General features: G+C 36.6%; 1 protein-coding gene across 2 annotated transcripts in view; it reads right to left on the minus strand.

Annotated features, from left to right (window-relative positions):
* Nucleotides 1-12,725, minus strand: part of si:dkey-157l19.2 (uncharacterized protein KIAA1522 homolog) — a 29,908-nt gene that overhangs the window by 5,084 nt on the left and 12,099 nt on the right. For both annotated transcript variants that reach the window (XM_041972601.1, XM_041972599.1), the window contains exons 3-6: nt 972-1,112; nt 805-848; nt 583-718; nt 133-243 (exon numbers count right to left, since the gene is read on the minus strand). In XM_041972601.1, the coding sequence (XP_041828535.1) occupies nt 133-243; nt 583-718; nt 805-848; nt 972-1,112 (432 nt within the window). The remainder of the gene's footprint in view (nt 1-132; nt 244-582; nt 719-804; nt 849-971; nt 1,113-12,725) is intronic.

Here is a 12,725-nt window from a genome sequence, read left to right on the forward strand (position 1 = left end):
ATAATTAAGAAATTGGAAAACATCTATACCAAAATTAATAAATCTACCCATCTCCAATAGACATTTGTCTATTAGAAATGGATAATTTTAATTTTGAACTCTTGTGAGTTTAGAATCAGATTAGTTGCATACCCAGCTCTCTCTGAACATGTTTTGGGATCCCCACAACAGTCCTCCTGTGTCTTCTCCTTGTTTTGGTCTTTTCTGACTTTTTCCCAGAGTTTAATGGTCTAAATGTTGATCCTAGATGAACATTAATATTTGAGAAGAGGATTTTAACAATACACAGACAGCTTTCATAAATCTGTATTTAATCCGATTCCATCCAGAGATAAATTTGAATAGTTCCATGTAATATGCTAGAAAGCTAAGTAATGTTTACAAATTAACTGTTTTTTATTGAACAAACTATTTCAAGTACAAATAAATCAATTTCATTACTATATGTCAAAAGTCTTTCAATCTTTAAATCCTTAAATTTAAACAAAATCATATATTATTCAGCTTTAAATGTCAACAAATGTTTTGTGCACATGGGAAATATGTTAGGAACAAATGGTATTTTGACTGATGGATGGTTACCTTGCCTGGTGAGTCCAGAGCGGGAGGATCTTATGGAAGCGGATGACTGCATGGAGACGACAGAGGACGAATCAGGAATTGTGCTGTCGGTCACAAATCCTCCACCTTCCCCATCTGTTTGGACTGTCATTGCCGACTGGCAAAAGGAGAACAACAGTCATAAGTGTGAAGGGAGGAAAGCTTCTACTACAACTGTGCTTTCACTGTGTGTGCAGAACTTACAATTGTGCTTTCATTATCCTGGAACTCCACTCCATTACTGGTTTCTGCAAACAGTGTAAAGGTGAACCAAATGCTGTGATTACATCATTTAGTGCCCGGCATCTTTAGCAAAATGCAGATAGTTAACATGTTAGTGAAGCAGCTGTAATTTAGTGAAGATTTAGTACCTTCCTGCAACATCATTTTCAATCCTTCCAGGGCCTCAGTGTGGAGGTCCTCCAGGTACTTGGGCCTGCTTGTCTCAATGAATACGTTCTCCTGGAACATTGGGGGCGCGGTGGTTTTGTCATCATCTCGCTTTGGGACAGCTTGAAGCAAAGAAAAAAGGAGAGAGGAAGGGAGGGGGCGTTGTCAGTTTAAAGCTTTACAGTAACAGGAGTTAAGGGGGCCATATGGATAGAGGAAGAGTACTCAGGTGCCTGTCAGGGACATTTAAGTACAGGAACTGTACATTTGTTTGAGGTTTAATACATAAGAGTGCAAATTAAATAGGCTGAACTCCTCTTCCTCTTATGTGGGATTAAACTTCTGTGACTTTTACAAATTCTCTAAAGAGGGGATTATAATATAAAAAAATCTGCCACCAGCAACATATGCTGACACACTTTCCAGCTTAAGTATGATTTGACAAGACAGTGAGAAGGACATTCATTAGATTAATGTCTTTTAAATCGCACTATACACCAGACAAATGGTTAATTAACTTATTTTAAAATACCTTAAAGACCAGGGAATGCACCTATGAATATTTGCTTTGAGATTTAAATTCTATAGAGTCAAACAATGTAAAAATATAAAAGAGTTAAGAAAATAGATTTTCCTACAAAAAACAAAAAAAAAAAGGCAAAACTTGATCATTGCAGTGCCCTCACACTTCCAGGTCACAGTCTGGGATCAGCTATAAGCCAGCCACAACACTTTTATGCAATAGTGACAGCTGCTCTACATTTAGCTGCCCTCTTGTCCGCACCATCCCTGTAAGTACATGAAGGAATTAGCCTCCGCAACCAGGTCCTTAGTGACTACTGCCAATTTTTAGTTTATTCTCAGTAACAGTATTATGGACAGCTCTGAACAGGAAATCTAAGTAAAAATAGTTTTCTAAAGCGATGCAACCTTATAAATAAGATTTTTGTCATGTGAATCACAGCATCTTATAAAGCAACAGAGTGAACAATAAAAACTGGCTGTTTTCATGGTTCATATTTATAAATAAATTACATGAGTTAATTCTATTAAAATCTAAGTAGAGCCAGATGATCCTGACTGTCTTGGTTGTACATAATTAATAAACATGTTTTCGGCACAACTGGCCTGACTCAAACACTAAAACAATCAACAACTGCTGTTTTAGCTCACCTTTCCTCTTTAAAGTAGTTGGAAAGCAGTACAAACTAGCGCTTGAGTCTCTAGGAAAGAGCACCACCATCTCCTGTCTTATGTAAAAGTGATCCAAAAGTCCACCAAAAAGTATGCTCGAGATGTGTTAAAGAAAAAAAATCTTTAAGTCAGTAGTCTACAGTCTTTCAGCTGAATAAATATCCCAGAACAACAAGATCAGATTATTTTTGATCAAGTTGTTATTGTCAGTTTACGTCCAAGCAGAGTAGAGAATGCCTCTACAGCCAATAGACAATAAGAGCTCAGGCGTTAATCCTCAGCAGCTTAATTCCTGCCATCCCTCTCGGTTATCAAAGGGATATCCAGCATCTCACTGTTGCTCCCCATCTGCAGGCACGCTGGCCCCGGATTGGTCTGATCACACTGATATCAAACATGTAAACATTACAGGAACGAGAGACCCGGGATTTTAAGGGATTTGCGGTACAAAGGCATTGAGGTTGCACTGATCAACAGCTTTAGCTCTGTAAATAAATATAACTATATAGCTTTAATAAATTATACACAATTTTCAGTACAGAATGCCAATAATAGTCCATTTCTGAATTTCTGAAACTTCATTAAGAAGCACATAACTTTAAACTTTTGCCACAAGGGGGAGTAAGTGAATTGATCTACCTTTAAAACAAGATTAAAAACATGTTTTAAAAGAGGCCTGCAGCTCAATGGCACATGGTAACACATGTGAAAAAAATTTCCCTTTTGTTTTTAGAAACACATTAACTTTGTTACCGTGCAACCAGAAAACAGAAAAAGTATTGATTTTTCTTATCTGGAGAAGCCCAAAAACGATTACCAAGTCAAATGACTGTACTAAATTTTTTTAAATGATTTATTATCAGGACACTTCAAACTCATCTGCTGCAACTTTGGGGTTTGTTCACTTCCTTGTATGCTGAGCAGACAAGACATGGAATGTATGACATCTGAGCAAATGGAAAACATTCCCATGGTCCTGCCGAGTGAGTCAAACGAAAGCAGATTACAAAAAAGAAAAAAATAAATTAATGAAATGTAGCTGGAGTACCTGGTAACAAGCAAAAAAAAAAGAGGAACACAAGTTTAACAGGATTGACTGCTAAACTGTAAGCTTCAGCTCACATTTGTAAACAGAAAGTTAGTGAGCTAATGAAGTTAGTTCATGACTGCACATAACCAAAGAGGCCCACAGTATCTGTGATTGTGTCCATGTTAATGACCCCATCTGTCACTGCTGGATTGTGCAAAAGCTGGAAGTATTAACAGGCTGCCGGTGATTATATATGAACACAAAACTGATGTTTACATCTCAGATTTCAATACTAAGTCTAATGGATTTGATGCCACGTGACCATTTCATTCAAGTTTCAGACTTCAGCCTCCAGAGAGAAAAACAAAGTTATTAACAAAAGAGAACAAAATCATCTAAAAAGAAGAAAGAATTAAATAATTTCCTTATATGTAAACAAAAGAGGATTTAAATTATAAAATATTTCTAAAAGGAGTGAGCATCTGTTACAAATGTGCATTGGTAAATTCTCTGGAATTACAGACAGAAGGGCTCAGGAAATCTGTAGCATCAACAAACAGTGTAAACATATTACACAGATGGTGGTGAGGTGTTTATGACATGAAACCGGGGCAATCATATGTTAGTAATGGTCATCAATTTCATGTGAGAGGGAGAGTTCTGTAAGGCGTTTCAGTTCTATTAAAAACTAAATTAAATTAAATGAAAATAAAAAAAATACTTTAAGATTTATTAATTTTTAGTGGAGGAAAACCACAAAAAATGTTTTTAAAATGTGCTAAAAATGTAATCAAAAACAGACTTTAAACAAAGCTAAACTTTTTTTTTTACACGTTTTAGTGCTAAGAAAAAATTAGCTTGCTATGTTTGTAATTAAAATAAAGATGATACACTAAAAGTATGTTTAAACAAAAAACATATTTATGTGTAAAAAGTGAAGTGTATAAATACAATGTTTAAGAATTAAGAGCTGAAATGTGGGGCATTAGGTCAAGCTTAATGACTTGAAAGTTAACATAACATTTAGTAGGCTTGGCAGCAGGATAACAGGCTGAGTAGAAGAGTAGAGGGAGACGAGGGCTTTCCTGAAGAGACCAGCTTATGGTGAAAACTGTTCTGGTGTCCTGATGGGTCACAATGTCCTGCCACAAAAAGTTTGTGGAAACAACATTTCCAGCATGAGATATATGGATCACAGAGAGAGCTCAGACTGCATCTGATTTTTTTTTTTTTTTTCCCCCAGCAGGCAAGATGACATGCTGCAATCCGCCTTCATCTTGGGCATCGGTTGTATTGATGTGGGAATCAAACAATGCCCACACACACCTAACGTTGCTGCCCTAACTTGCCCCACTCTCTTGTTTTGCACAGTCTGGCAGACAGCCGTGCAAGCAAAGCCTCTCTAATCAGCACAAGCCTAACCGAATGCTCCGTGATGATGATGGAAAAAGGCGGAAGCCTCCCTGTCTTTAAAACAAAACTTTAAAAAAAGCTGGATGTGTTAATGTATCCTCATCAAAAGCTTGTGTGCTCCACTGACAGTTTCCACTGAATTAAATATAAACATCAGGGCTGAAAAAAAGGAAATAGCAAGTGTGTTCGTGTGACAAGGACTGCAATCCAGGTAACAGGTATACCTGCATCCTGTGGCATGCAGGGTTACACACTTCATCACTGTCAGACAACACAACTGGAAGACCAGGAAACCAGCATGTATCAGATTCCTCCAAAAATATACCGGATACACATACCTATTATTTTGAAAGTGGTCTCTTTTCACATTATTTATATTATCATTATTTGAACTTTCCCACAGTCTTAATCATTTCACACAATCTGTAGGTGAAGAAGGGGGAAACTGTGCCAGCTTCATAACGACAATATCTAATGTAATGGGTTGTGCAGACAAATCAAATAAAATGTGCAGGTGAGTGGAAAATATTCAGACCTGCTAGTGCCTGCTTAATGTAAGCCCAATTTTGCCACAGGCTCCTACTATATATGAGACTACAGACAATAAAACAGTGTTAAAGTAAGACTGGAATTACCACCTTGCGGCTGTAGGTGTCTGCCAACTCAACTAGTTGCATTTCATTTCCAAGTCTGTAGAAGTTTACAGGAAAACAGGTCAGATGACACCAGGCAATGCCTAAACGACAGACATTTTTACAGATTATAAAATGCAGCTACTTCACAGGAGCACAAAATATTTATAGTCAGCACAATTTCAGTTACCTATTCACCATCTGACCAAATCTGATATATTTCTCCTTTTATTTCTGAAGTCGATCTTTCCATTATCTTAATGCAAGTGTATTATGACACAAATTCCTTAAGATCTCACCAAAAAGGGTGTTGATGCTCATCAGGCTGAGACAGATTACAAAACCATCTCCGAGGGGTTTGGTCTCCACAAATCCACAGTCAGCCAGATTTTCTAAGAATAGAGGAAACTATGAACCGTTCACCACCCCGAGTAGTGATGAGCCAGTAAATACTAAGAGATCAAGCTGTTTAACAGTATCAGAGCTCACAAACAAAACCACAATAATTTCAAAGCAACACAACATGCTGAAAGTGAGAGAAATCTGCTGCTGTCCACAAAGGAATATCTCTTGCTGGCCTGTAGTTACTAAAGACTTATGTAAATAAGAGGAGTTATGTTTGGAAAAGGAAAAAGTTGCATTTCAGCACAAGAGCCCAGGCCAGGACCGCTTCTCAGCATTAATGAAGCAATGAATTAGACCAGCAAATGCTAAAAAAAAAATTTAAATTAAATAAAAAAAATCAGGGCATGTGTCAGAATGAAAGTAGGTCATACAGGACAATGACTCTCAGCTTACAGCTTAACTGCATGTTAACTTTTTTAACTTATCTTGCTTTTAATCATTTTAATGTAACTTATTATTTTATAATGATTGTGTTGATACCTTTAACTATGTCTAAATATCTGTAATGCCTTTGTTTTATGGAAGCACTTTGAATTGTCCTGTACATGAAATGTGCTATACAAATAAACTGCCTTGCCTTACAGATTGTTCCACTGAAGAATGGCTGAAGAAAATAAATGTTGTAATGACCAAAACAAAATAATGACCATAATCTAATGATAAGAACAGATTGATTAGTTCTCTATCTGCTTTAAGGATAATACATTTAGGCAGAAATAGAAAATTCTAGAGATATAATGTGATACTGTATCTTTAATGCCAGGGAAACAATTAAATGTTTATTATAAAATAAATACTGAATAGTTTTCTTTGAATAAACACATATTCTTTTATGCAGAATAATAAAGGAATAACTATTCGAAAAAAAATTACAATGTGTGGGAAAGAAACAAGGAAAAACACTTTTTTGGTTGCTTAACTAATGCATTTTTCCACACCTCAAAATTAAATGTAAATAATAATATAAATAAATAGATATAAATGTTGGCGTCTGCCATTGGGTGATGTTTATCCTATTTACTGATTGGCTGATTGGAGTCAACAAGCTGAATTTTGGTGAATGCTGATGTTACGCTAATATACCTGTGCATTCTTAATCTAAAGGGTTTTCAATATTTCAAGCAACGCTTTTTTTTAACCTGTAGGTAGATTTGTTTTGCAGTCAGTGAGATTTAAGAAGCAGTTTGACTCGCAGGTCACAGGTCGTACATTCACACAGTGACACAAGATGCTAAAAAAACAAAGATAGAAATTCAAAGTGCTCAAGATTTCATCAGTAAAACATAAAAAATAAATACATAAAAAAAGCATAAGAGACAAAGTGAATGAGGAACCATCCTTTAAAATCGAGATGCACACATGAAAACATGAACAAATAAAAGTGTGTGTGCAAAGTGCTATATCCTCCTGACTACCAGAAAAAAAAATTTGTTTAATCAATATTTTTTTTTAATTTCCCCGACTGTTTGAAGGTTAATGAGAAAACTCTGACAATGAAACTCGTTCTTCTTAATTGAAAAATACAGAACAAAATTCAGGAAATAGCTACAAATGTCCACTACAGAAGACAATTCTCAAACTCTTAAATGTTGTGGTAAAATGTTGTTATATTCATTTAGAAAATGGTTTAATGTGTTCTCAAGAGATATCATAAAGAAATATTACAATAATACTTCAGGACTACATTTGCACAAAAAGAAGTTATGCACTTACTTTTCCTCTTCTTGTGAAATGTGATTGTGGTAATGAATGCCATTTTCCTTGAGGAAAAACAGGATGTTCCCAAAGCCCCACCCCTATAAATGTGGTACCATTCAAAAGCCCTGGATGTCCTTTTTAGAGAACAAAATGAGTGGGTTTAATAGCGTGAAAGGGGGATGGAGATATTTAGCTTTACAAATGTCCTCCACAGAGGAAAAATTTATACTACTGGTAGTCAGGAGGATATTTTGTTTATCTCAGCAACAGCAGCAGAAACAAATCTTTTTTTTTTATATCGCTTTGTTTTGCACCTTGGGACTAAGGACCTTCAACCAGAGCGAAGAAGTTGAAATTCACAATTCCTCAAGAGGAATCCAGGTGTCAAAGAAGGCTATCACTCCACCCCCTTGAAGATGGAGATATTACTGAGAGTCAGAATCATCATTTAGGGCAGATTTAGCTATGCTATTCCATTTTAGCAAACTAGCACCAAGGCTCGAGGTTGGTCCACATACTTATGTGGAGTGAAATATCTCAATAGTCATGCATTTTCAAGAAACTGGTTGCAACAGCTGGCTACTGGTTTGATGTTTCCCAGACGATAAAATCAAGTAACTTAGTGAGATGCTAACATTCACTCTTGCACATTTTCTGTGCTTTGTCTTATTGCCAGATACCAGCAAAAGTGAAATGGTAGAGACTGGTATAACTTCCCTGTCTGTTTTATACAAGCACAGCTCAGACTTATCGTGGCACCGGTGCTAAAATTTATCCAAAAAGAACAGCATGTTCTCAGAGAAGAATACTATATTGACATCCAGCGCCTTTACTAAACGTTGTTGCACTGGTGAGTTAAAACCAACAAAGTTATCTTTAACAAGACTATCAAGTGCCTACTGTCTACCTTTGCTCTAAAGCTGTCTAACTTAACTGCAGAAGTCATGAGTGGTGACTCAGAGAGCTCCAAGCACACATTTATCAACCTCACTGTAGACCTGCCACAATGTGTTGGCAAACATTTTCCTTTCAGGACAAAAGCCCATGCAGCTGGTGAAAAGCCACGGTAACATATCTGTATATCTTGACAGTGAAACAATGTGTGATTTCATACATAATAGTCAGTTCTTTTGGCTGTCCTGCTTAGTTCAATGAGACTGACACCAAACATTAGAACATTACACGGAATAAAATGAAACTCAAGCACATTATTCAAATGGGACCAGAGGGGGAAACTGCCACTTTTCGAAAACCTCTTAACGTTGAAGTGACCTACATATGATCGCCTCCACCATAAAGGTGTGGTGATTTTTCACCTATTGTAATAAAATCCTACTAAATGCTCTAAAAACCGTGTGACAATAAATGAGTATTTGCGCAATTGTTTACTATACAGGTTAGCCAAGTCCTCAGATAGAAACTGTCATAGCACCAGCATCAACTTGTTTCCTAGTCTGTTCTGGTGCTCTCAGCCAGAGATTCATTTTCAGATGTTCTTGTCTATAGATGAAAAAGTAAAGTCTACCTCATCCTTGCTCCACTGTGGTGGTTCAATTGACAAAAAATATGCACCAAAATCAACAAATTATCTTCACATAAAAGCTATGTAACAGGAGTATCTTGCAGAGGGATACCTTCCCTTTAGGCAAAGGTATAAAAGAAGGACAATGATTACGTCCCACCTGGAGATGAAGTGAAACTTCATAAGTCAGTTTTCTCAAACCCGTTCTCCTACCCTTCATTGTTGTTTTACTGTGGAGCAACAAAAGTTTGCTGTTGTGCATTTTTAGAGGAATATTATTTTTCATTTAATTGGTCAAAGAGTAATGCTGTTTTTTACTCTTTTTTTAACCCTTGTTAAAAAGAAAATAAGAATGAGATGAATATATGAGAAAAGTCTGTTATTTTTTTCAGTTCTGGCTTTTTCTGTTAACAATAGTCCCAAGACCACCATCATTCATATCCTCTTCAATGCTGGGTGTTCTGTTTTCCAGTTGTTGCTATGGTTCTTCTTCTACGTTTTTGTTAGATCACGTTTGGTCATGCGAGATGTCCGGCTCGGAGGACTAGATTGTAGATCAGTTGCGGGACAGCATCGTTATGTGTGTGTTGTTCTGTGATGAGATTATCTCAGTCACCACACACAGTATGATTAACACTGTTAAATGCCTGATTTTTTATCTTCATGTGTGAGGTCTTAACCTGATAAAAAAAATCAGATTAAAAAATCCTTTTATGTGTGTACCAGGCCTAAGTAATAACAAAAGTGAAAAAGTGATTGTGAAAAATCATGTAAATCTGCACAATCTCTTCCTTGAAGGTCCAGGGGTTTTCAACAATTACAATCCAAAGAGCTAAATAAAAAATGTTTTGAGTCGCATGTTACGAGACCTTTTGAAAAATTTTGTAGAGTGGACTGGTGAAAATCACCTGATGCTGAACGTGGATAAGACCAAAGAGATGGTGACTGACTTCAGAAGAAGAAACAGCCCCTTTATATCCTGAGGATGAATGTTGACACAGTGGAGAATTATATTATTATTAGTACCTGGGTGGGAACATTGACAGCAGACTGGACCGGAAGACCAACAGTCTGGCTGTACACAAGAAGGTGATGAGCCGACTCTTTTTCCTGTGGAAGCTCAGATCTGTTCTACCAGTCTGCTGTTGCCAGCATCTTGTTCTTTGCCGTGGCCTGCTGGGGGAGCAGCATCGGCGCCAGAGACAAGATCAAGTTCAACAAACTGATCAGGAAAGCTGGCTCTGTGACTAGCTGCACGCAGGAAACATTTGGGGCCATGGTGGAGGACTGCAGACAAACTGTTATCTATCATGGATAATCCAGACCACCCTCTCCACCACACACTGGACCAACAGTGGACCTCCTTCTCCAGGAGACTCATGCAGCTCCGATGTGACAAAGAACGCTACCTGAGATCTTTCCTGCCACACTATAACACTTTACAACAGTTCTTCTCTGTCAGAAAGAAACTCCGGACACACAACTGGTTAACTCTGCTTCTTACTCTATTTCTTCATGGGTCACCATACTTCTGTTATAATTCTTGTACCTTATATGGTCCTATTATATATATATATATATATATATATATATATATATATATATATATATATATATATATATATATATATAAGCACGTATATAAAATTTTTCACACACACACACATAACACTGAAATTTCCCACTCTAGAATTAATAAAGTATGTTAAATTCTGATTCTGAAAAAGACAAGTTATCATTTTTGATAGATATCTACTATAGGAAATTTGTTGTCATTGTTGAAGAACCATTATTTAACTTCTATTTTTATGTTTTAAAATAAAGAAAAAAAAGACTTGAAAAAAGAGGATAGACATACTTTCTTCTATGGGAAGTAAATATTTGTGGAAAATTATATAAAATAAATAAATAAAAAAGCTCATAGTTTCTAACTTACTGACAAGAAAAAAAATCTATGCAATTATTCCATGTAAAAAAAAAAGGAAAAGCTGCTAAAAAAAACCTGCATTTGTTATTTTGTCTATATTTAAAAACATTAGTTAGTTCCTTAGCATTTTTAGCCAGGTATTATGAGCCATTGTGGAAGGTCCAGAGAGCCACTCCGGAGCCGCTGGTTGCAGACCCCTGGTATAGGTGCTTAACACCACCAACTTTTTTAATACTACAAGATATACAGTATATATGATAATACAACATCATTAAACCTTACTTTCAGTCTAAAAATGGATGCTGTGACCTGTGTCCCTTAGTCATGGACAGTGATGTCTTTCTTTTACTTTGCTAAATGCAAATGAATGACGTGCTGCAAGTCAGCTTCCCCTCTGTGCCTTATCTGTTCTGTAATCTTAAACTGGAAGCTGGGTCTCTGCTTCCCGCAGGAAGATGCAGTTTCCTTATCATCCATTCAACAATCTTCTTTTATGTCTTTAATTCAATCTATTGGATTTGATAAATAACCTGACCTGGTCGTGAACCCACAACATTCAGGGAATCTGTCAGATGTCTTTAGCTGAGGTCTGATGGTTCACAAATGCCTTAACCAACAGGGCTTTACACCACAATGTAAGAAAACATAGGCAGGAGATATAGTCAATATATTCGGCTTAGTAATCCTGCTCAGCAGCATCTTTTAGTGAATATTCAACAAAGGAAGTCAAATTAAATGGCTCAGATGTCCTGATCCTGGCATGCAAGCCAAGCACAAACACAAAGGGCTCCCTATTTCTAGCTTCCTCAAAGAAATATCTAGAAGATCAGGAATGCTGGGAATCTCTCAGGGAGTGTTTTGAGCAAACAGGTGACCTGAGCATGTCTTGTTAGGACTGTATGACCTAATCAGTCTTCAACAAGTTTGTTCATAATTAAATAAAGAGGAATTTCTGTTAAAGCTCACAATGAAGGGAAGATGGAGTAAGACAAAAAGCCTGTTGTCTAGTTTAACATAGGATCAAGTGAACTGACAGTAAGAGAGGAACATATCTCACTGACAGAGAGGTACAAGTATTTAACTATAAGTGCATTTCGTTGCTGTCAGGCAAAGACCTATCTCCAAAATTCGTGCTATTTTTTTTTTCTTCATAAATCAGTACTATTGGTCACCATTTATGTCTGTCTGTAGTTTTACAAATATTTAACCAAAGATATATGATGTAAAACACAATACTAAGTTTGATGACATTATGTCTAATTATACAAAAACCATACAGTTTTATTCATTTCTTGAAAAATAACAGTTTTGGACATAGGTTTGCACACGACAGCAGCGATACGCAAAGGCAATCTCTGCTTTTTGGCTCAAGATAAAACACAGCAAAGATGTCAGAAAACACAATGCAGAATTAATGGGTCTACCACACTGAAAGGTTTGGGAGGTCAGGGTTCATCAGCTAGAACTGGGTTTCAGCAGTTTCCTGACTGATCAAACTCCATGAGCTGTTTACAAAAGCGCATTCCCATAAGAGCAAAGGGTAAAATGCTTGCTCGACAGGGAATGTAGGTCAACCTGAACTTTTGTCTTTAATGTTTCTAGTTTTCTGTCCAGCATTTACTTTGATTTATCCTCCACCTGAGTATGTACCGTATCATCTAACTAAAAGCATGAAACACTAGAGTTGGCTATAGAGTTGGACATTTTCAGTACTGGGTTCTAGCAATGCCAAACAAAATATTTTCATGTCACGTTTTAAACATTTGGACAGCAAATTTTCTGCAATAACCTTTATTTTAATATTAGTGACCAGTGATGTAAAAATTAACTGTTGTTTTGCAAAGACATATCCAAAACTTGGTTTGGATACCGTGGCATATGTACACTTGTAAATAGGTGAACTTTTCTCCCCAA

Source organism: Melanotaenia boesemani, chromosome 20 (assembly GCF_017639745.1).
Source record: "Melanotaenia boesemani isolate fMelBoe1 chromosome 20, fMelBoe1.pri, whole genome shotgun sequence".
Classification (NCBI taxonomy): domain Eukaryota; kingdom Metazoa; phylum Chordata; class Actinopteri; order Atheriniformes; family Melanotaeniidae; genus Melanotaenia; species Melanotaenia boesemani.